Source organism: Eurosta solidaginis, chromosome X (genome assembly GCF_040869045.1).
Source record: "Eurosta solidaginis isolate ZX-2024a chromosome X, ASM4086904v1, whole genome shotgun sequence".
NCBI lineage: Eukaryota > Metazoa > Arthropoda > Insecta > Diptera > Tephritidae > Eurosta > Eurosta solidaginis.
The window spans coordinates 155,077,040-155,102,107 of NC_090324.1; the positions used below are offsets into that span (position 1 = coordinate 155,077,040).

Here is a 25,068-nt window from a genome sequence, read left to right on the forward strand (position 1 = left end):
CAAATAAAACTATTTATTTCACCTTACAGCTCGACGTTTCACCAAATTTCCTTGGCTTCTTTCTTCTGGAGCAATTCTGTATTTGTTAACAATAAAAACACAAAAACAACAACAACATTAATTTGAAATTATCACAATTACACATATTAACATTTAGCATTGATTTATAAGTTTTCAAATTTTCACTTACATTGAATTACGGCATTAAATTAAAGAAATAAAACATAATTTACAAGAACAAAAGATAAAAAATATAGAAGATTAAAATTATAAAATAAAACGATACCATCTACTGTGGTACACTTGTCACACTAAAAGTAAAATGTTATAAACATAATATGTAAGTGGCAGCGATTCCATCTGTGTCCTCTTTCTTATTCATAGTCTTTTCCCTATTTTGCAAAATTCGTAGGCTTTCCATGTGTATCGTCTTTCTCTCTAGCTTCTTTGTCTATTATTTTCATGTTTTCGAAGTCAGCGACGTGGTTGTGTGTTATTTCGTGTTGTGAGAGAGCTGTATTTTGTTTTTGTTTCCTAATATCAGCTTCATGTTCGGCTAATCGTGTACCCAAAGCGCGCTTAGTTGTTCCTATATAAACTTTGTTGCATTTTTCTTCGTTATTCCCTTTGCATTCTATTTTGTAAACCACATTGCTTTGTTGTTCTCTGTTTATAGGGGTTTTTGTTTTTGTGAAGCATCTTGATAATGTGTGGTTGGATTTGTAAGCTATTGTGATGTTCTGTTGTTTAATTACGTCTTGTGTTAAATTTTCTGTTAGCCTGTGAATATGAGTGACACTGTATAAGGTAGTCAGGATAATTATTTCTCTTTAGCGTCATTTGTATTTTCTTTATGTTGTCGTCATGAAATTGCTGATGGCTTATAGTCAAGATTTTGTGTATGAGGTTTTTGGCGGTGTTAATTTTATATTTTCGTGGTTGTGATGAAAAAAAGTTTATTAGGCGCCCAGACGCTGTTGGCTTAGAGTACCAGTCTAATATTAAGTTATTGTTTGTTTTATGTATGCAGGCATCTAGAAAAGTTATGCTGTTGTTTTTTTCATTTTCATCTTGAATTGTAGTCTGTTATGGTATTGGTTCAGCGTTTTAAGTATGATATTTGCATCATCTCTCTGGATAATGGCAAATATGTCGTCCACATACTTTACAATGAACTTAATGCCTTTCTGCTGATTTTTGAGCTCTGAGTATGTGCTATTTAAAAGATCATCTAATATTATATCCGCGATCGTGGTGGAAAGGGGGTTACCCATCATATTCCAAAAGACTGACTGTATATATTATTGTTACATATAAAGTAATTGTTGTCCTTTAAGCAAAACTCTAAAATACTTTGAAATTTGTTCTTCGGTATGTTGGTATTGTTTTGAATCTTGTCCCATTTTTTCATGATTATCTTTATAGCTAGGTTCGTTGGTATGTTGGTAAAGAGGGAGTAGACATCAAAGGATACCAAAACATCTTCATGGCTAATGATCGTATCTTTCAATCTCTCTTTTAATTCAAATACATTTTTGATGTTATACTCCTCTGAAATTAAAGTTTTTAAGATTTTTCCTACATGCTTAGATAAGTTGTAGCATGGAACATTAATGGAGGACGCTATAGGACGCAAGGGAAAATCGGGTTTATGTATTTTCGGTAGCCCGTACAGTCTTGGAGCGGTTGCCGCTGAGCAGGATAATTGTTGTTTCTCTCTTTGTGTTATATATTTTCCCTTATAAAGCTCATCAACAATATTGTTGTTTTTCCTTTGTAATGTATTTGTTGGATTTACTCGAATAACTTTGTATGTGTTCTTGTCGCCTAGTACTTCGTCAATATTTTGAGTGTAATCTGTCTTATATAAAACTACTGTTTTGTTACCTTTGTCCGCATCAGTTACAATTATATCTTCTTCGTGTGACTTTAAAAAGGATTTAGTTTTGTTGTAGGCTTCTATAATAAATTTTTCGGCGGAATTGTGTTTTATGTACCTCATAAATTGTTGAATTTTGTAGCTTAGTTTGTTTCTGGCTACTCCTTTGTCATTTTCGTTCCCCATTCCTTGAATTATTTGTTCAACCTCTGCTATTAAATGTATTGGTGAAAAGTTCTTTCATGTTGTTGGTAGTGTAAATTTTTTGCCAAGTGAGAGAAGCCACATTACCTCTTCGGGAAAATCAATATTCGTTTTGTTGACGAACCACTCGTTGTTTATTTCGATGTTGAGTCGACGTATTTGTTCGTCTTTTAGCCTTTCTGTTTTGGACTTAATAATTTTCCCTTTCTCTCTTCCTATCTTTTGACTTAAGAAATTCTGTTTACTGATGAATGTGTTAAGTTCCTGTTCGCTCAGTGCTCGTTTGAGTTGTTATTGTGCGTGGTATATTGAGTCTTTGGTCGTTTTAATGTTTATGTTTGTTTGTGTTATTTCTATGTTTAGAATTTTAAGTAGGAAATTGTGTTTGGTTTTTTCCATTTGTTTCTTTATTCTCTCGGAAGTTGTTTTTATCGTTAAGCTATTGCATAGATTTTATCGCGGGCTTGGCGACTAAATCAAAAAAAAACCGTAACGGATATTTGTCAAAAAAGATCCGAAAAGGCTCGAAAAGGTTCGTAAACGTTCGGTGTTAGCAACAGGCCAAATACATAAAATTGGATCTCTATCATAATCAGCGGTGGGCAGGTTACCAAATTGAGAATGTGTTAGTAAACACGAACGCGTAGCGAGCACGAAAGCAAAATCAATTATTGATTTGATTTCAATGCTTGAACGGTGAACATGTGTCACACGCACTCTCTGGTACTCTGTTTTAAGCGCGCGTGCGACACTTCCTCACCGTACGACCATCGAAATCAAAGTAAAAGCTGTCGCTGATTTTCACGAAGTATCCATTGTGCTTTCGCTTATCGTATATATATATTGTCGCTTACAAGCCAACCTAATAAAACCGCACTGCGTTTTTTTAGCGCACGCAAACAACCGGCGTTTTTTGCCCTAACCCAAATAAGAATGCGTTGCGACAATGTAAAGCATGTATGCAAACGTCAAATCTAAATGCCACGCAGAACAAAAATTGGAAATCGAGTTAGGTTTTCACGCAGCAAATTCAATTTGAGTTGCTCTCATACAAGTTGTATGTGCTTGAGACATTTTTGACAGAAAATGACTTCAGTGCGTTTATATTAGGTTGGCTTGTTAGCAGGTGCTAAGCTCACGCCCACCCCGGATCATAAAGTTAAAGTTAAAGTGAATGTTAAAGTTAAAGCGAAAGTTAAAGTTAAAAATAAAGTTAAAGGGAAAGTTAAAGTTAAGGTTAAAGTTAAAGTTAAAGTCAAAGTTAAAGTTAAAGTTAAGGTTAAAGTCAAAGTTAAAGTTAAAGTTAAAGTTAAAGTGAATGTCAAAGTTAAAGCGAAAGTTAAAGTTAAAGTTAAAAATAAAGTTAAATTTAAAGTGGAAGTTAAAGTTAAAGTTAAATTTAAGGGTAAAGTTGAAGTTAAAGTCAAAGTTAAAGTTAAAGTTAAAGTTAAAGTTAAAGTTAAAGTTAAGGTTAAAGTTAAAGTTAAAGTTAAAGTTAAAGTTAAAGTTGAAGTTAAAGTTAAAGTTAAAGTGAATGTTAAAGTTAAAGCGAAAGTTAAAGTTAAAGTTAAAAACAAAGTTAAAGTTGAAGTTAAAGTTAAAGTTAAAGTCAAAGTTAAAGTTAAAGTTAAGGTTAAGGTTAAAGTTAAAGTTAAATTTAAAGTTAAAGTTACAGTTAAAGTTAAAGTTAAATTTAAAGTTAAAGTGAATGTTAAAGTGAAAGTTAAAGTTAAAGTTAAAAATAAAGTTAAAGTTAAAGTTAAAGTGAATGTTAAAGTTAAAGTGAAAGTTAAATATTAACTTCTCATTTATTCAATAAAAGTAAAAAATTTGTTTTCTTATCGGTCACCACGCTTAAAAAGGTTAACTTGAATTAATATCAAACACAAAACTTGAATTAATATCAAAGAAAACAAAATGTTGCATAAATATTATAATTGCATAAGTTGATAATATGCAATAGCTTCACCGCGGCAGTCCCCGAGTGCCACACGTCCTTTTTTACTACATTAATTAAATGATTTGGAATTAGATCATACTTCTTACATTCTAATAGAAATTTTAGTTGTTCGGTGAGCTTTGCAAGTTAGATTTTTTCCTTTGCTGAAATGTTGTAAGTGTCATGCAAATGTGTTTTCCATGTTTGTATTTCATGTGGTTGTAATAGTTCCTCATTTTGTTGGGTGTTGTTGTTTTTGTAGTTGATGTGAGGTTTATAAATTTTTCTTTGGTATATGGGTATATGTATGTGTGTGCATTGTTGAACTTTTCCGGCAGGCTTTCCGGCAATTATAATTTTATATATTGGTTTCCGATCGGTTTGATTGATTTTCATATATTTTTGGTAAGCTTTTCCGATCTATTCGGAAGTAGTGCAAATAAAACAATTTATTTCACCTTACAGCTCGACGTTTCGCCAAATTTCCTTGGCTTCTTCTGGAGCAATTCTGTATTTGTTTATTTAGTTTGATGTTTCCTTTGCTGAAATGTTTAAGTGTCATGCAAATGTGTTTTCCATGTTTGTATTTCATGTGGTTGTAATAGTTCCTCATTTTGTTGGGTGTTATTGTTTTTGTAGTTGATGTGAGGTTTATAAATTTTTCTTTGGTATATGGGTATATGTATGGGTGTGTATTGTTGAACTTTTCCGGCAGGCTTTCCGGCAATTATAATTTTATATATTGGTTTCCGATCGGTTTGATTGATTTTCATATATTTTTGGTAAGCTTTTCCGATCTATTCGGAAGTAGTGCAAATAAAACAATTTATTTCACCTTACAGCTCGACGTTTCGCCAAATTTCCTTGGCTTCTTCTGGAGAAATTCTGTATTTGTTAACAATAAAAACACAAAAACAACAACAACATTAATTTGAAATTATCACAATTACACATATTAGCATTTAACATTGATTTATAAGTTTTCAAATTTTCACTTACATTTGAATTACCGCATTTAATTAAAGAAATAAAACATAATTTACAAAAAAAAAAGATAAAAATATAGAAGATTAAAATTATAAAATAAAACGATACCATCTACTGTGGTACACTTGTCATACTAAAAGTAAAATGTTATAAACATAATATGTAAGTGTATAATGTTTAATGTGTGCCAGCATATTTGATGTAGGCCACCGTGGTGTGATGGTAGCGTGCTCCGCCTACCACACCGTATGCCCTGGGTTCGCACCCTGGGAAAAGCAACATCAAAATTTTAGAAGTAAGGTTTTTCAATTAGAAGAAAATTTTTCTAAGCGGGGTAGCCCCTCGGCAGTGTATGGCAAGCGCTCCGAGTGTATTTCTGCCATGAAAAGCTCTCAGTGAAAACTCCTCTGCCTTACAGATGCCGTTCAGAGTCGGCATAAAACATGTAGGTCCCGTCCGGCCAATTTGTAAGGAAAATCAAGAGGAACACGATGCAAATTGGAAGAGAAGCTCGGCCTTAGATCTCTTCGGAGGTTATTTATTTATTTAAGCTCTGTTTTATTACAAAAAAATAAGCTTTCATTCAACAAAATCGATGAACTAATACAAAAGTTATAAGCATTCAAATAAATATATCCATATAGTAAAACCTAAGTACCCTACAAATAATAGCATATGTATATATGATTCTGTCGTAACTCTATGATCTTATTTTTTAATTGAAAAAGTTATGTGTCTTGGTTTGACGCTTATTTAGATTAGGATCGGTTTCTCTTATGAGAAACCAACAGTAGTCACCCATCATAGCGACGTCCTAGAATCCTTGATACTGACTTTCAATCATTTTCATTTGCTGGTGAAACCTTTCGCCATGCTCGTCACTTTCGTCGCCAAGATAATAATAGCATATGTACATATAATAGCATATGTACATATGCCTACAAATAATAGCAAATGTACATATGATTCTGTCTTAACTCTTTGATCTTATTTTATATTTGAAAAATTTATGTGTCTTGTTTTGACGCTTATTTAGATTAGGATCGGTTTCTCTTATGAGAAACCAACAGTAGTCACTCATCATAGCGACATCCCAGAATCCTTGATACTGACTTTCAATCATTTTCATTTGCTGGTGAAACCTTTCGCCATGCTCGTCACTTTCGTCGCCAAGATTTTCCGGGAAAAAATTTAAATGGGAGTGTAGAAAATGAATTTTTAAAGACATATTTACTCCTGACAGAAAATAAAAAAGTATATTAGATAAACACATAAGTGAGACATTAGTATATAATTTTCTAAGGCTGGATTTATCTTTCAATTTCACATTTTTTGTTTACATATTAATCGTTCTGGTTTGTTCGGAACCGAGCTTGATGTGGAGCGGAGGTAAAATTATTTTTTCCTTCTTTATAAGTGGGGAGTATTTTATGTTATCCACCCCAACTTGAAACTCGATTCGTTCTGGCCAATGCTTTATGATGTAGTGGTTTTGACGAACTCGGCTATCCCCATTTGCATAAAAAGCAACAGCATTCCAACGACTTTAAGATCGACACATATTTTCAATCATGTTCTTCGTATTTGACTAATTTGAGCAATTTTTGCATTATCTCATACGTTTCCTTCGTATTTACTTTAACACATAAATATGCATTTGATAATTAATGCTGACATAGCCATTAAACCAGGTGTGTACAACACACAACCAAACAAATTTGAATTCCAGCAAATTTACAAGGTATGCATTTCCCATAGAAGTCGCAGCTCAACACAGATATGTAGGTACATATTTTGTGTCGAGTTTTATGTAGGTATGTAAGTATGTATGCTTAAGGTAGATATGCATGTAAGTATGTATGCTTAAATGTAAATATGTATGTAAGAATATGTTTAGAATAATTTAATATAAATAAGCTGAAATATTTGAATAAAGATACATTCGGAATTTACTCATCAACGTCTCAACACTTTTCATTCATTTTTAACCTTTTATACGAGTTCTATAATATGCTACCTTAACATCGGATGAAAAAAATTTAAATTGTTCCATGCGTGTAGTTCGGCCTTTTCCTTTGACAGTTCCAAATCCCTTATCCAATCATTGAGTTGTGCTTGTGACAAAGAGTTTCTTTCGTTTTCCGTTTGAAGTCCAGTACAACATGCTACCGCGTAATCAGATACTGGTGTTGACAAAGAAACTGGAGCCGGAACTAAAGTTAAATTGGATTCTGGCAATGTAGCTTCCGTTGAATTTAGTTCTGGTAATGACACTGTAGATACGCTCGCATAGGTTACTTTTCTTGACTTTCCAACCCCAAGTACTTATGTAGTACAAATTTAGCAGTCCGTTGAATGGCAAGTTGGTTCCCTCCACTTCATTGGTGTAATAAATTTCATATGTCGCCTAAATAGATAGTTTCAGAAATTAGTCAGCTATGCATTAAAAGGGAGCAAATTCCTAATTTTTAAAACGCACCTTTTTGTTTAGGTTTCCGAAAAAATCAATTCGACTCGACATGTGGTGCACCGAACACTGTGTCCATGGTTTTTCATTGTTTTTAGGCTCATTTCCAAAATACTTATAGTATGTAACTTTCAAAGGATTTGAAAACACACGTCGCATCCTTTTAACGATTCCCTTTTAACGAGCCCTTTTATTCATATTATATTTTTAAGTAAAAAACTGCAATTATAAACTGAAAAGTATCCGGCGAGCCTTGCAGATATTATGAAGGAACAAGGCGCATGTACTGTATTTAGATCAAGTAAAAATTCAAGCCTACCTAGACAAAAAGGTTCCCTACTTCTACAAAGAAAACACTACCTGCCTTAAAAATATGCTCTTGCTGAAAATGTACTGGGTTTGAGAAAACGACACTAACAGTTTTTTGTATCTAATAACTGATATACGAATACTAACACATATGTACCACTTGAATGCTTATAAATTTTGTATTAGTGCATCGATTTTGTTGAATGAAAGCTTATTTTTTTTCCTAATAAAACAGAGCTTAGAGATAAATAAAAATATGCAAAAAAATAAAAAGTTTTCGCGATCCTTCCTCGCAAAGTACAAATTTTTTTATATTGTTACAAAAAAAATTGAAAAAATCCGTAACGATTGTTCGTCATCTTTGAATCTGCAGGGCCTAGCAAAAGGTGTTGTATGCACAGTTTATAGCAAATTTTATTACCTTTTAAATTCTTCAAACCATTTTGGAATTGCTCAATTCGTTCTTGAGATATATATGTGACTTGGAATCACGAAACGACCCTATTGTGCGAAAACAAGTTTTCGAGAAAAACGCGTTTAAAGTTTTTGTTTAGCTTGACTGTGTGTAGCGGCCGACCGTTGTGAACGAACTTTGTAATTAAAATTTAAGTAACCTCCCGATAAGCTACAAGCTTGAAACTTGGAATATAGTTCAGAACCCGATGACAATGCAATAATAAGAAAAAAAATCTCCGATAGGTGGCGTATAGATCGAAATACTTCAAAAAATCGTATTTGTGGTCTGATATGGCTTTAAATGCGATTTGTGAAAAAACTAAGAAAGGTAGGAAACTGCGGTGGTACAGAACGTTCAATTTCCTATAAGAATCACTCAAAAAGTGAACAACGGTATTTTCGCACAATAAGATCGTTTCATGATTCCAGGTCACATATGATTAAGTGGACCCAATTTTTTTTGTTTTTTTTTTTTTTGAATTCGTAAATATCTCAAAAACGTTACCATAGAATTAAAAATAACCTTGATTTTCGGAATCAGGGGGTGATTTTAGATAGGAATTTCATAATGGCGTCTCTGGTGCAGAAAAAAATTGGAATTTGTGATCCAGTGTTATTAGACACCGTCATAATAAAATTTTTCAGTTTTAATCATTTTAATTGGACTGAAATTTATTTTTATTAAATTTGCATGTCTCTTAGTATTGCTGGCTCGAGGTCAAAATTTTTTGTTGGTTCCGCAAAAAAAAAAAAATAAAACACTAAGGTTTTTGTTAATGCCAATATATTTCAATTACCTTCGGTAATCGTCTTCAGGGAAACTAAACAACATAAAAGCATACAATTTGTTTGTTAATTGTAAATTAAATAATACATTTTTAAAAAACTAAAGACATACATTTATTTTACACGTATTTACCGCCTAACGTGGAGTATTACACTGTCCGTTTTTTGTTAATAAGCGCATGTATGATTGTGAAATATTGTCAATGTTTTGTAAATTATTCTTCTATTTGCCGGTGTGTTTATTAGTTGTAGCATTTCTATTGTCATCCTTTTCTTACTTTGTTGTTCTTGCTGAGCAACAGAAGTTGCGTCGAAGTTCGGACAGTGGCTTTTGTTAGCAAAGTGGGCCATGAGTGCTGTTTTATAATTATTCGTACTGTGACACTGTTTGCAGTCGGATTTATGTTGTGAGAGTCGAGTTTTCGATTTTGATTTGGTAGTGCCCACATAAATGTTATTGCAAGATTCAATCTCATTCCCTTTGCATGGTATTTTGTAAATTACATTACTTTTCTCCGTTTCAGGTATTTTTGATTTTGTTCTATTAAATATATGCCTTAATGTGTTAATAGGTTTGTGGGCTATTTTAATTTCTTCGCTATTATAACAATTTGATTTTGTAAGACGTTCACATAATTTAGGAACATACACAACAGATTTAAACTTTTTTGGTTTCTCTGACATAATTTTTGGTTTCTTTGTTAACGCTTTTTTTATTAATGTTTTTATAATATTCTCGGGAAAATCATCGTTTCTTAGTAAAATTATTATTTATTTCTTTATATCAGAGTGGTAAGTGTCGTCCGATATGTGTAGCATTTTTTGTATACAGCTCCCTGCTGTATTGATTATCATCGTTCTAGGGAGTTTTGAATTATAGTTGATGAGTCGTCTGGCTGAACTTGGTTTCTTATACTTTAGTTTCATTTGATTACCTTATCTGATTACGATCGAGTCAAGATATGGAAGTTTCCCGTCGTCTTCTAATTCTTTAGTAAATTGTATATGTTTGTCAAAAGAATTTAATGCGTCAAGTGTATTTTTAACCTCGTTTTCGTTTATTAGTGTAAATACGTCAACCACGTATTTTGTTTCCCCTTATTTAAATACATCGCGGAGGGAGAAGAAATTGTGAAAACAATAGAAAACGAGGAACAAAAAGATGAGGCACGCACCAAATTCTCAAGCTTAATAAGAGAACACACAAAAAAAAAAACCAAGTGCAATAGATCGTATAATAATCGATAGAGTGGAGCAAACGCGAAAATTTCTAAGACAAAATGATAACATTAAAATTTTAACTTCAGACAAAGGCAACAAAACGATGGAAATACAAGATTATAATGCCAAAATGAATAAGATACACAATGATATGACTATGTATAGAATAATAAGACAAGATCCGACGTAAAAATTACAGACAAATAATAAAGCTCTAGTGGATAAATATTTAAAATGGGACTTATTTCAAAGGCCGAAAGAAACAGCCTTGTAACAACCGCGTCAATATCCCCGAGAATATACGGTCTTCCAAAGATTCATAAGGAAGGAACACCTCTTAGACCGATTTTCTCCGCCACAGGCTCACAATCTTATGGGCTTTGTAAATATATTTCAAACACGTACGTAACTTTAAGTTCCAGTTACGATATTAAAAATACACTTGATTTTAAAGAAAAAATTATTAATATATACATTTGTGACGATGAAAAGCTAATTTCGTTCGATGTTGTCTCACTGTTCCCTAGCGTACCAACACGACTTACACTTGACGTTATAAAAGAAAAATGGACAATAATAGAAAAATATACAAAAATACCAAAGAAAATGTTTAGGGAAACACAATTGAAGGGACTACCAATGGGATCAGCAACTTCCCCCGTCATTGTAGATATTGTAATGGAACAATTGCTTGAAACTACACTTAAAAAATTAAATCATAAACCAAGCCTCTTACAAAATACGTGGATGACATATTTACAATAATAAACAAAAATGAGGTTAAAATACACTTGACGCATTAAATTCTTATGACAAATGTTCAAAACATAACAAAACTCAAATCTACCCGGTAAGTGGCAACTCTGGTTCGCGTTGCTGATTAACATACCTGGTTGTCGCTGACATGAAAGCAGCATGCAAAACGGCAACTTTGGCAATTGACATTTGTTGTATATACATATTTTGGTTTTTTTTTCTTTCGTGTGCTCTGTATAATACAAACTTTGTTAAAAGCTATATATTTAATTAAAAGCTAATTGAGAAGAAAACATTTTAAGCTCGTGATTACTTCTACTGGATTCACAGCGTGAGTACATTCCATAAACATCTTGAACAACAAACATATACAATTTACTACAGAATTAGAAGACGCTGGAAAACTGTCATATCTTGACTCGATCGTTATCAGACAAGGTAATCAAATGAAACTAAAGTGGTATAAGAAACCAAGTTCGTCCGGACGAGTCATAAACTATAATTCAAAACACCCTAGAACGATGATAATCAATACAGCAAGGAGCTGTATACAAAGAATGCTACAAATATCGGACGACACTTACCACAATGATATAAAGAAAGAAATAATAATTTTACTAAGAAACAATGATTTTTCCGAGAATATTATAAAAACATTAATAAAAAAAAGCGTAAACAAAGAAACCAAAAATTATGTCAGAGGAACCAAAAAAGTTTAAATCTGTTGTGTATGTTCCTAAATTATCTGAACGTTTTACAAAATCAAATTGTTATAATAGCGAAGAAATTAAAATAGCCCACAAACCTATTAACACATTAAGGCATATATTTAATAGAACAAAATCAAAAATACCTGAAACGGTAAGACAAATAGTGAAAGTTACAAAACACCATGCCAACGGAATGAGATTGAATCTTGCGATAACATTTATGTGGGCACTACCAAATCAGAATTTAAAACTGGACTCCCACGACATAAATCCGACGACAAACAATGTCACAGTACGAAAAATTATAAAACAGCACTCGTGGCCCACTGTGCTAACAAAAGCCACTGTCCGAACTTCGACGCAGCTTCAGTTGCTCAGCAAGAACAACAAAGCAAGAAAAGGAATAAACAAAACAGACATTGACAATATTGCACAATCATACAGACACTTATTAACAAAAAACGGACAGTGTAATACTCCACGTTATGCGGTAAATACGTGAAAAATAAATGTATGTAAGAGAGTAGGCTAGAGCAGTTCGCCTTAAGTTTTCGGTGAGTTAAGTCGGAAATTCGTGTGCGCGCATTTGTTAATTAAAAGTCGTTTTTTTCAGTTGCCAACCAAATGTGCCGTACTCCACCGTGGTGTGCTCAAACCAACAAATTTTGAAATACTTTTACATTCAATTTATCCAATATTAATAATAATATATAATCAATCTCTGTATTGAACTCTATCACCGGGATTAAATAATTTAATAATATCCCTTACATTTGGGGGCTCCACCTTCGCTAATAAAAAGTTGTTACAAACTTGATTAACAAGGTGCAAATCACGTTTCACAAAATCCAATGTTGTGCAATTTTTATTTTTTTTTTTTTAATAAAATTGACCTAACTGTGTTGTAAAGTTGAACAAAGAAAAGATATATAAGGTGGCACATAAACAAGCAGCAATTTCAACAGAAAACGTTGATAGTGTTATTGGAGATTTCGATGGCCAGTCACCGGTTCGTGTGGAGAGCTGGTTTGAAAATTTTGAGAAATGTCCAGCAGCACTCAAATGGAGCGATAATCAAAAATATGTTTTCGCTTGCAAGGAGATGACAAAGACAGCTAAGTTGTTCGTGGATTCAATTTGGTTTTTGATTATGATACTCTTAGAAAAGAGGTTGAACGAGAATTTCGACGTGACTTGGTAAGCGTTGACATACACAAACAACTGCGGGAGAGACGCAAAAGGAATACAGAAAGTGTGCATGGGTATATGTTACATATGCGACGTTTAGAAACGTTCGGCAAAGTGGATGAACCTTCGATCATTGGGTAAATAATCGATGGAATAAATGAGAAAGCATTTTTTACATGCTGCCAAAAGCTTCGATGACTTGAAGGCAATGCTCGAAGCTTATGAAAGACAAATCAAAACCAAAAGCATATAATGGTAAAAATTTTAGTGCAACGGAAAATAATAAAAACAAAAAGGGTAAAAGTGAACATTGTTTAATTGCGGATCTACGGAGCACAAAAGAAGTGAAAGCAAAGAATGAACTAAATGCTTTGGATGCAATAAAACTGGACACATTTCAAAAAATTGTCCATCAAGTACACAAAAAAAAGTGAGGTTAATTTGGTCCATAGAGTTAATCAGCACCAAAACATGCAAAAGACAATACAGATTAATAACATAAAAGTTCATTGCCTAATCGACAGCGGTGCGGAAATTTTTATTATTGAGCAAGCGGTTGCAAAAAAATTAAATTGTTTTCTACAGAAGTGTAGTGAGAGTCTTTCGGGTTATGCTAATAAAAAGGTGATTGCTATCGGCAAATCCGTAGCCAAAATCAATGTGGATAATCTTGTTTGTGAGCATGGCTTGTTGTACCGGACAATTTGTCGAAGTATGAAGTCATCTCAGGTTTTGACTTTATCGGAAAATGCGAATACATTTATGATAGTGACGGTTATAAATTTACGACATTTTTGTCAGAAAGTGAACATTGGATTCACACATGATGCAATTACAAGGTGACTGACGTTGGCAGCTTCTCTTTCTAATCCGCCATCTTGAACTCCCACTCTGAAATTCAATTTGCCTCTTTGCGAAACTGCTTTTTCATTCAGAGGAAAAATCGTAGTAAAATCCACGCAAATAAATTTTCCTGGAAACTTATGCAACGGCATCACTTTTTTCTCAAATTCTATTTTGTGTTGACTTTTATATGATTCGATGTTGTGACAATTTTCATAAAATAATTTTGTTTATCTAACAAAATTATAGAAATTTGAACATTTTCGATACAAAATGAAGGTATTTTGTTGAAAATAATAATTATAATACATATTTAAATAATTATTCTAATTTCGGTCATTTGTTTTTCTTTTCCAGATGTTTTTTCTGTTCTAAGGCGTCTTCCCAAAGTACTCCTTCTTCAGCCTGTCGCAACATAGTCGAAAGACGAAACTATCGCCTTGCCAATATTTCAGATGTTGCAAAATTGAATTGCCAATTTATTGGTGGGATATCGTCCTAGAGGCTATATTTTTATTTGGCCAGGTACACCTTTGATAACCCTCGCGTTAAAGTCGTGGTATATAGTGGCAGAGGAGCGCTTGTATGTATGTGTATTGCAAGCGTTTGTACAATGCAATATGCTTCGTCGGTAGTGCGTAGATTAATGTTATAACGAACTACCCCCGGATCCCACACCAAATTTAAGCTTGTCTACTTCTATCTGGGAGCAATAGTGTTATTACACATTGTAATGCGGTCCATCATAAAACCTTCAAATAGTTTATGACTGAGTGACCTTGCCCTGTTTTAGCCTTAAACACATCTTCATACTGATGGTCAGTTTACCCGCAGGCTATTCAATGGTGAATGACGTTTAGAAAGTTTCATACTTGTGTGCACTCTGTTTTGCCCCGCAGTTTAGGGGTTGTTGTTATTTTTGTACCGATAAGAACACTCCTCGAAGGCCTTGGGAAGTGTTATATGTTGATGGTCTTTTGCCGGATGCAAATCCTGTACGTTGCGATAACAAGCACCATTAAGGTACTAGCCCGACCATCTCGGGAAAGATTTGGTATGACAACATGAAACCTTCTGGGCCGTTCCGCCCTCCCTCCCCCTAGATCCATGAGGAACTTGGGGTCGCCAGAGCCTTGGCTGATAAAGAAACAGGATTCGCCTCGGGTAGGTGAGGTTGGGTTGGAGAAGCTATATATTGTGCTGGCAACCCCTTCAAAGAGATGCGGGAGTAAGCTATCCGACGCACATTTTCAATTTATCGTTGAAATCCATCGTCATTCCAGAACAATGGAAACGGCAAAGATACTTCCTCTTTTAAAGCCTGGGAAACCAGGTAACGAAGGTGAGTTGTATCTACCGAAATCACTCCTTTTGCTAGTAAGGGAACATAAATTACGGACTGAACAAGGAAAACCCCATCATAGGACGGTGCTCGTGGCACTCGACCTGCCGAAAGTTTTTGACACCGTCAACTACGGCACGCTACTCCAAGACATAGAAGGGGTGCATCTTCCTCCTTGTCTAAAAAGATGGACCTCAAATTATCTGAATGGTCGGCAAGCATCGGTTCAATTTGGGAACGAAACTTCAAAGTCTAGTATAATTAAACAGGGGGTGCCACTGGGTGGTGGCCATCCACGATTCTGTTTTTTTGATTTCTACGTATCAAAGCTTCCTTTCACACCAGAAGTAGTTACCATTATTTCCTACGCTGGTGACTGCACGATAATGACAACAGGACCTGGCCCTCCAAAAAACGAGGTAGTTTATAGAATAAACCGCTATCTCCCCTGTATTTCTGTTTTCTTCGCCTCGCGCGACCGGCACTATCACCGACCATATCCACGGCCACTCTGTTTATGACGTGGAAGGAACAGATGACGCAAATATTAAACTTCACGTTGATGGTGTTACGTTATCAAATGTCAGTCACCTAAAGATCTTAGGGGTAACGTTCGATAACAAAATCACCTCCAAGTCACATGCCACCGAAATTGTCTCCCAAGTTCAATGCCGCAACAAAATTCTCAAGTTGCTTACCGGCAGTACTTGGGGAAAAGATAAAGAAACGTTGCTAGCCACTTGAAAATCAATTGGCCGCCGCTCGTCTGCTACGCGGCATCAGTTTGGTTGCCTAGTCTTAAAAACTCACACTGGAAAAGGCTGCAGGCCTGCTAAAATGCTGCACTCAGAACTGTCACGGGATGTCTTCTTATGACCACTGACAGCATTATATAGTAAGGCAAAATATCTCAAAATTAAAGAGCACAACGATATGCTGAAGGGACAGTTTTGCTTAGTCACAAAGCAGGAAACTCTAGCAAACAACTGCTTGATCTATCCCGGCCTCCAAAAGGGTTAAGGAAACATCTCCATAAGATGAGATCAGACACCTACATACCATGGAGCCCTAAGCAAAATCCATACAAAATCAGTAAACGCTTTTGCTGGGTCGCGGCCGGTGAACCACGTTATCAATATACACTATCTTATCTTTGCAGAAGATGAAAGCATACCACCAAGGGAGACCCGAAGCTCTCTTTGGCTTTGGACATCTGCACACAGTTGGGCTATAAGCATATTGGTTGGAGGATAAGCATTTTGAGACTCCTCGAAACAACCACGGGGAATGCTTTTTTTGGCAGAAATATACTCGAATCGATAATCAAACCATTGTCGAAGGACGACGAAGTTAAGTAAAAATACTAAACATTTGTTTCTAAAGTACTTTGAACTGGATACCAAAAATTTCGTTATAGTAAAAAGACACATTACCTATTTACCGCGGCAGTCGCTTTGGCCTATATTCACTTCTTTAATAAACAAATTACAAAATATTAGTTTCGTGCTTTGCTAAAAAAGTACTAGATTTAATACTATTTTACAAAAGGGCCCCTTCTTTTCTTCCCCTTTCTCTCATCCTTCGTTTAATATGAGAGTTTTCAAAATGAGCTGTCACTACATATACCACCATCGTTATTACATCATGGGATTCACAATATTACGATTGAAAATAAAGAGTTAGAAGTGCCAAAAGAATACAAAAATAAAAATGAAAACATTAAAAAAGAGTAGTCACCTAAAACTGACGTAACATTGTGTTGTCGGAAGATAGGGTTATTCGACATTTACAGCGTAGACTGCCATTACCAGAACAAAATGTAATAAACGAGCAAGTTGAAGACTGGTTGCGAAAGAAAATAATACGTCCGCCGAGTTCTGAATATTGTAGTAGGGTTGACGTAGTCGATAAAAAAGATGGTAACAAACGTTTATGTGTAGACTACTGCGATTTAAATAAAATATTACAAAAAGATCGTTTTCCAGTTCCACTAATGGAGGAGGTCATTGAAGCTTTAGAAGGCGCTAACGTATTTACAACGTAGAACCTTGAAAATGCATTCTTTCATGTAGCAATAGAAGAGAGTTCCAAGAAATACACCGCATTTGTAACCCGAGATGCTATTTATGAATTCAACAAAGCGCCGTTTGGATTCTGTAATTCACCGGCTATGTTTTCACGCTTCGTTAGCCACATCTTTTGTAATTTGGTAAGAGAAAATGTTATGCAAATGTAAATGGACAACGTTATAGTTCCGTCGAAGAATGAAGAAGGTATAGAAAAGTTGAAGAAAATACTGAGCTTAGCTGAACAATATGGCCTTCATATGAAGTGGCAAAAATGCAAGTTTTTAAAACACGAGGCGGTTTATTTGGGCTTATTAATAAAAAACGGATGTGTTTCACCTGATGCGGTAAAATGCGTTGCCATACGGAAGTTACCAGTGCCTAAAAATGTGAAACAGCTACAACAAATGCTGGAACTGTTTGGATACTTTCGGAAATTCGTTGAAAATTACGCTGTAATAACCAAACCACTCACTGACTTGTTGAAAAAAGACGTTAATTTCGTACTGGGTACCAAAGAGATGGCGGCCATTGAGAAAGTCAAAGACATTCTAACTAGTCAACCCGTTTTGCTTATATTTTGCCCGTCGGCGCCAACAGAGCTTCACACCGATGCGTCGAAAGATGGTCTTGGGGGAATTCTTTTGCAACAATAGTAAGTAAGAAAAACACTCCGCAAGAAAGTAGGTTACATAGCTTTTATTTTGAAATAAAAGCCGCGTACTATGCTGTTCAGAAATTCCGTCACTATCTTCTTGGGCGAGAGTTTAAATTAGTTACAGACTGCCAAGCGTTTAAGAGCACGACTGCGAAAAAAGAATTATCACCGGCTGTAACACGTTGGATACTTTATCTTGAAGACTACAAATACGTTATAGAGCACCGCAAAGGTACTTTGATGAAGCACGTCGATGCGTTGAGTAGATTGCCAGCAAGTATTTTAATGATTTGATGAAATAAGTGCAAGATTGCGCCTAGCCCAAACAAGCGATGCACATTTCAAAGCCGTGAAGCAAATTTTACAAACACAAGATTATAAAGATTATGTTGTTAAAAATGGTATTTTGTTCAAAAGCCAAAATGGTTTACTGCTGCTCGCTGTTCCGCGTTTAATGGAGCAACAAATTATTAGAGAAGAACACGAAAAGGGGCACTTTTCGGTGGATAAAACAGTTAATGCTGTTCAACAAAAGTATGTTATACCGCATTTCCGCCAAAAAGCCGTAAAATGTATAAAAAATTGTGTCAAATGTATTTTGTTCAACAAGAAGCTCGGAAAACAAGAAGGTAAAATGCATATTATTGATAAAGGTGATGCGCCTCTGCTGACAATTCACGTCGATCACCTCGGACCTCCAGATGCAACAACAAAATTGTACAAGCACATTTTAATCGTTGTTGATGGCTTCAGCAAATTTACGTGGTAATCAGAAAAATGTCCGAATGGGTTAACATATTTGGAACACCGCATCGAATTGTCAGTGATAAGGGGCCAGAATTTACATCGACGGCGTTTAAGGACTGGTGTCAGGCAGACAACGTAGAACACATTCTAACAACGACTGGAGTGCCGAGAGGCAATGGCCAAGTCGAACGGTTAAACAGAGTTGTCATAAATGTTGTTTCGAAGTTGTTAGCAGACCGCACGGAAGCCTGGTACAAATACGTTGGCAAAGTACAAAGAGTAATCAATAGTACCATCAATAAATCAACGAAATACACACCATTTAAATAATGTTTGGTGTGAAAATGAAGACGCCTATGGATCTCAACATAAATAGTATGGTAGAAAGCGCGATAGCCGACATTTTAATAGCCAATCGTGACTATGAGAGAAAATGCAAGACAAGATATCATGGCCTCTCAGAAAGAATACAAAGCAAACTTTGACAGATGTCGTAAATCCGGAAAAATATACAAATTGGGAGAATTGGTGGCTATCAAACGGTCGCAATTCGTCACAGGTAAAAAGTTGGCCAACGAATATTTGGGCCTTGTTTTCTGGGTTAGAGCTGTTTTGGTCGATATGTATAAAGAAAAAACCAAGAGTTTTTACTATGCTCTTCTATGCATTTCGACGCATCCGCGTCATCATCAGGAAGTCTATTTTATTTTCAAACAAACAACATGAAAAATACAAAACGAATCATTATTTTCAATAAACATTACAAATTCAACATTAAAACCATAACTCACAATAATTTAATTAGTTGTACAAACTCAATAATCTCAACACAACAAAAACATCAAAAAACTGGCTTAACAAAAAGAGCGCCTAAAATGTTTACTGCGGTGCAAAGATTATGGCATCATTCCACCACATTTACAAGGTAAGACAAAAACGATACAACACTGCTTTAAACTAGACACTACACGACGAGACCTTACTAAATTAGAACAATGCTTTCTTCTGAAAGTCGTTAACTTAGAAATAAAAGAATCAAACATTAATATTAAAATTATCACAAGGACCGTTAAGCACATACAGGAAACGTTACAAAACAGACTTCAGCAAACAGATTACGAAAAAATTATAGAGAACCTCCAACATTTTTCGACACAAATCGCCACAAACACACAAAATGTACACAACGACAAACTCCAGAAGCAAATTTCGAAAAATACTATAAAATTTGGCATGAGATTAAATGAAGATTGGTTTGTGAACAATACGAACATCGAAGTACCGCAGGAGTCGCCTTGGTTATTGTCACTTGGCAACAAAATTCGCCTTACCAGTGTCAAGAACAACATTTTAACCCATTGAAATAATCGCCGATTTGGAACAATGCGTACAAAGTTTTGAGGACGAGAGGGAAATAGATACTGTTAGGAGTGACATTGCGGCAAAAATCAATACTTTTCAGCAAAAAATTAGAAACTGCACTAAGGACAAGTTTATACTGAAAACATCGACAGACACCAAAAGATTCCTTAACCACACAGAAACGAGATCATAATAACAGAGGCAACAAGACAGTTATGATGTACAAAAACGAATACGAGCTAAAAATGAAAGAGTTGCTAAACGATAAAAACACATACAAAACAATTAGGAATGATCCCACGCAAAAACTGATGAGGAACACAATTATAAATAATCTTTACAAACAAAGAAGACTCGACGCAAAACAAAAATTTCAGCTGACATCCGCGGCTGCTAATGCTCCAAGACTTTACGGACTTCCGAAAATTCACAAACCACACGCACCACTTAGACCGATTTGCTCATTTGTTAATGTACCATGTTACAAATTATCAAAATTTGTTGGAAGCATTTTAGAAAATATTATATCCGAAGATCTTAATATAAAAAGTTCACTTCAACTTAAAGAAAAAATCAATAATTTCACAATTCAAGACTACGAAATTCTCATTTCGTTCGACGTCGTATCTCTTTTTACGAATATACCCATACATTTAGCAATACGCACTATTATGCGAAAATGGGAAAAATTGGAGACGCATACACAAATAGACAAAAAACAGTTCCAGACGATACTCGATTTCTGCTTACGTGACAACAATTACTTTTCATATAACAACACCCTATACCAACAAATCTACGGAATGCCAATGGGCAACCCGCTAACTCCAACCATTGCAGATATCGTTCTCGACAAACTATTGGACGACAGCCTCGCTGAATTAAAAAGCAAAGACATATATGTCAAATACATAACCAAATATGTAGATGACATATTCGCAATTTTTAAAGTTAAAGACGTGGAAGACATACTAACAGTATTTAATGCACAGCATACCAAGATACAATTTACTAAAGAATTAGAACAGAACAACAAAGTTGCTTTCATAGACGTAGAAATACACCGAAAAAACCAAAACTTAACGTTCAACTGGTATGCAAAGCCGATGGCATCAGGAAGAATTATCAAATATCACTCCAATCATGCATGGAAGCAGAAAATTAACACAGCAACAAGTCTAATAAGGAAAATACACCTTATAAGTGACGGCGATTTCATAGAAGAAAACAAGAAGAAAATAAAAAATATTCTCTTCAAAAATAGCTACCCGCATACACTAATAGAAAAGCTTATAATTAATACGATACAAGAAATGGACCACCCTAATTCATCAAATGGACAAACAGAAGCAAACACAAACAAATTGGAGTTACCTACATACCCGGACTAACAAGTAATCAATCGCTCAGGAGAATTATGAAAAAAGACAACATAACATTTGCTCACAAACCACACAATACACTTAATCGTTTCTTTACAAAAACAAAGGACAAAATAGACAAGGAACAACAATGCAATGTAGTGTATAAAATTCAATGCAACGGTAACAACAACAATGCCTGCAATAAATGTTACATTGTTACCGCGCTTTCTCAACACCTGACTGACAACGATCATACAGCTGATTTTGGGAACGCAAGAATTTTAGATGTTGAGAGAAGATGCAAAAGGAGGATGACACTGGAAAGTCTCCGCATCCAACAACATATGACGAATGTCATGAATTTTAAAGAAGACATTGACCATACAAATAACGCGTATACAGCAATAATAAAAATGATAAAAACAAAAATAGAAAATAAGAAAAATGAATGTGTCGATTGTGCTGAACCTGTTATATTATTGTGTTTGTACAACTAATTAAATTATTGAGCGTTATTGTTTTAATGTTGTATTTGTAATGTTTATTGAAAATAATGATTCGTTTTGTATTTTTCGTGTTGTTTGTTTGAAAATAAAATAGACTTCCTGATGATGACGCGGATGCGTCGAAATGCATAGAAGAGAAAATTAAAAACTCTTGGTTTTTTCTTTAAACATATCGACCAAAACAGCTCCAACCCAGCAAACAATTTCATAAAGAATTTGGTCCAATCAACATATGAATATTTGGGCCCTTATGAAGTGGTCAAAGTCAAACAGAACGATAAGTATGATGTAAAGAAGGCAGCAGATTTTGAAGGTCCCAATGCTACATCAACGAGTTGTGACTATATGAAACCGTGGAGACTAGACGAATCTGATCTATCCGGGACGGATGAGAGTGTCGAATGGCCAAATATAGAACAGTTCGCCTTAAGTTGTCGGTGAGTTAAGTCGTAAATTCGTGTGCGCGCATTTGTTAATTAAAAGTGTTTTTTTTTCAGTTGCCAACCAAATGTGCCGTACTCCACTGTGGTGTGCTCAAACCAACAAATTTTTAAATAATTTTACGTTCAATTTATCCAATATTCAATTTATTCACCCTTATTGGCATTGCCGTCGTCGTCACTAAACGACGACGACTCACGACGACGTGTTAAATTCGGTATTGCCATTGTCGCTTTCGATAACTATTGACGACTATCGACACATTTTTGGTATTGGCTAAGCAAATTTGCTGTCGTCGTTGCCATCACACGACGCCATTTTCGTTGACGCTGTTTTTACTGACGACAGAAGGAAAATTTGTAAGTAAAACATTTCTTTTTTTAATTAATTAAATACACAAGCATGTAATATGCATTGTTTTTTTAGATATTCAAAATGAAAATAACGAGTGCGCAACAATTCGAGGTTCTTATAGCTGAGCTTGAAAAAATCCTTGCCTAGCAAATGGCTTCCAAATAGGTATGGCACCAGCAAATTTTAAACAACAGTGGGAAACGATCAGCATAAAATTAAATTCTTTGGGACCACCTTTAAGAGACAGCGACGGTTGGCAAAAAGTAATTCAATTAATAGAGCATTGTTTTTAATCAAAATAAAATTTAAAGTGAAGAAAAAACTGGTGAAAAATAGGGAAGAAAGCAATGCAACAGGTGGTGGCATGAATAAACAATTTACTATGGAAGCTTACGTAAATTGTGTTGTCGAGGATGATCCGCATATAACTTCAGATGTTCAACTGCATCCACCGGATTTTCCTTCCGAAGATGGCCCGAGCACTTCAGCGGTCGGACGAAGCAGATCCCATATTCCCGCTGCTACTAGGGTATACAAATCCAAAAAAAGGGCAGAGACGATCTTTTAGAGAAACACAGTAGCATGCAAGAGAGGGTCCTTACCGATGCCACGAACAGACTAAATTCAATTAAGCACCCTTTGCGAGATACGGCACGGTACCAAAAAAAAAATGCTCGCCATGAGGAGGAAAAGATAAAGATGCTAAAGAAAAAAGAATGTAGGGAAGTAGAACTTCATAAAATAAATATGGGTTTAAAAGCCATAAAAATTAAAATAGCGACAACTAAACGTAAGAATTTAGAAAAAAAGAAGAAGACTGATTTTTATTTTTAAGAAAATGAATTTTTTCCGTTTCTTTGATGTACATAGTTATTTTATTTTAAGTACCTGAATTACTTTTTATTTCTAAAGAACTGAATTATTTTTGTTTTGTGATATTAGTTATTAAGACGACTGAATTTAATGCATATATGTACACAATAAAAAATGAAAAATTTTCAGTCTGAAACTATACAAAGCTGGTTTTGATTTGCTCTCTAATTTGTGATGCTTCCATATTCACGATATTTCCTACATCATCAATATTTTCACTATTCTCTAAGTTCTGCTCTTCGCTGTGTACATCCTCGTTTGCAGAGCGAGAACTAAAACCAATGCATATGTTGTGAAGTGCTGCACATACATTAGCAATTTGCGTGGCTTTAGATGGCGTATAGTGAAGTTGATGTGCAGCTAAAACGGCGAAAACGGTTTTTTAGTACGCCAATAGTACGTTCAAATATGTTTCTAGCTTTGGCGTGCTTGGTATAGTAAATACCCTCGGGACTGCCTTCTGTTGTGCTTCGATACGGTGTCATAATAAATTGTTCTAGAGGATAGCCCGCATCGCCTACAAATGTAAACAATTTTATGTAACTTTTACATGAAAAGGCATTTGACACATGTTTCTTTTTATTGGAATTTCTTTTTTTTTTATGGATTTTGGCACTATTTTGCCACACCTTACCTTTTTTGGACTATTATTAGTAATATAAACTTTGGAATTTTCTTGTAATTTTTTTATTAATTTTTGTCAATAATTTTTTTTCATATCACATATTCATTTATTTTGTTCACTTCAGCATTTCTTTTTACATTTAGTTGGTAGTAATTTTTCTTAAGTTTCCTAATTAGGCTTATATACCTTACCTTTTTTGGACTATTATTAGTAATATAAACTTTGGAATTTTCTTGTAATTTTTTTATTAATTTTTGTCAATATTTTTTTTTCATATCACATATTCATTTATTTTGTTCACTTCAGCATTTCTTTTTACATTTAGTTGGTAGTAATTTTTCTTAAGTTTTCCTAATTAGGCTTATATTCAAAAATACACTAGCACTAGCATTTAATTGCCGATTTGGAGCTTCTCTCCTCGATTTTTTTGTAATTGTTTCTTTCTCGTTTTAAACTTTCTATTTTTTTCGGTTTTTTTCTATATTTCTTTGTCACTTATAGTTTTCGCGTTTTCCTCTTGGTTTTTTTATTTTTTTATTTTGTTAAAATTGCGTGTTTACCCACTCGCCGCCCGCTATCGCGAGTGAGTGATCGTGGTGACATTTAAAAACTTCATTGAACCTTACCTCAGGCAGTAAATGGTATTTTTCTATGAGTAGGCAAAGACATATGTATGTAAATTTCCCTTCCTCACAGGTCCCCGCAGCTTGAAGGCGTCTACAATGCTGATGTGCTGAGATCAGGTGAGTGAGAAAATTGACAATACTATTTGTGTTCCATTTCTTTACATATATGTCAATGACCGATATATGTAATGCCTTAGCCTAGGTCAGGAATTTACTGTTAATTTTTGCTTAGCGTTTGAATTTTTGCCACATATATATGAATTTGTTTTTTTTGTAATTTTAAAGATATTAAAAGACATAGATAGATACGGCAACCATTAGGGTGTGCCTGTTCACGTACACCAGATTATTTTTCTCGG

The 25,068-nt window shown here is 34.6% G+C and overlaps 2 protein-coding genes across 8 annotated transcripts in view; both read left to right on the forward strand.

The window, feature by feature from the left end:
- The window catches only part of Gyf (GIGYF family protein Gyf), a 955,717-nt gene that overhangs the window by 204,051 nt on the left and 726,598 nt on the right, over window positions 1-25,068 (forward strand). The window lies entirely within an intron of this gene.
- On the forward strand, window positions 19,615-23,538 carry LOC137234300 (uncharacterized). 2 transcript variants are annotated; one of them, XM_067757911.1, is made up of 4 exons: window positions 19,615-22,227; window positions 22,288-22,590; window positions 22,658-22,837; window positions 22,897-22,939. In XM_067757911.1, the coding sequence occupies exon 1, from the start codon at window positions 20,136-20,138 to the stop codon at window positions 21,309-21,311; it is 1,176 nt and encodes a 391-aa protein (XP_067614012.1). In that variant the 5' UTR covers window positions 19,615-20,135; the 3' UTR covers window positions 21,312-22,227; window positions 22,288-22,590; window positions 22,658-22,837; window positions 22,897-22,939. The 2 variants fall into 2 exon arrangements, with proteins under 2 accessions (XP_067614012.1, XP_067614011.1); XM_067757910.1 differs by having other exon boundaries at window positions 22,658-23,538.

Bases quoted from the DNA above. Each gene is read 5' to 3' on its own strand.
- LOC137234300 (XM_067757910.1), top strand. From the start codon at position 20,136: ATGATGTACAAAAACGAATACGAGCTAAAAATGAAAGAGTTGCTAAAC.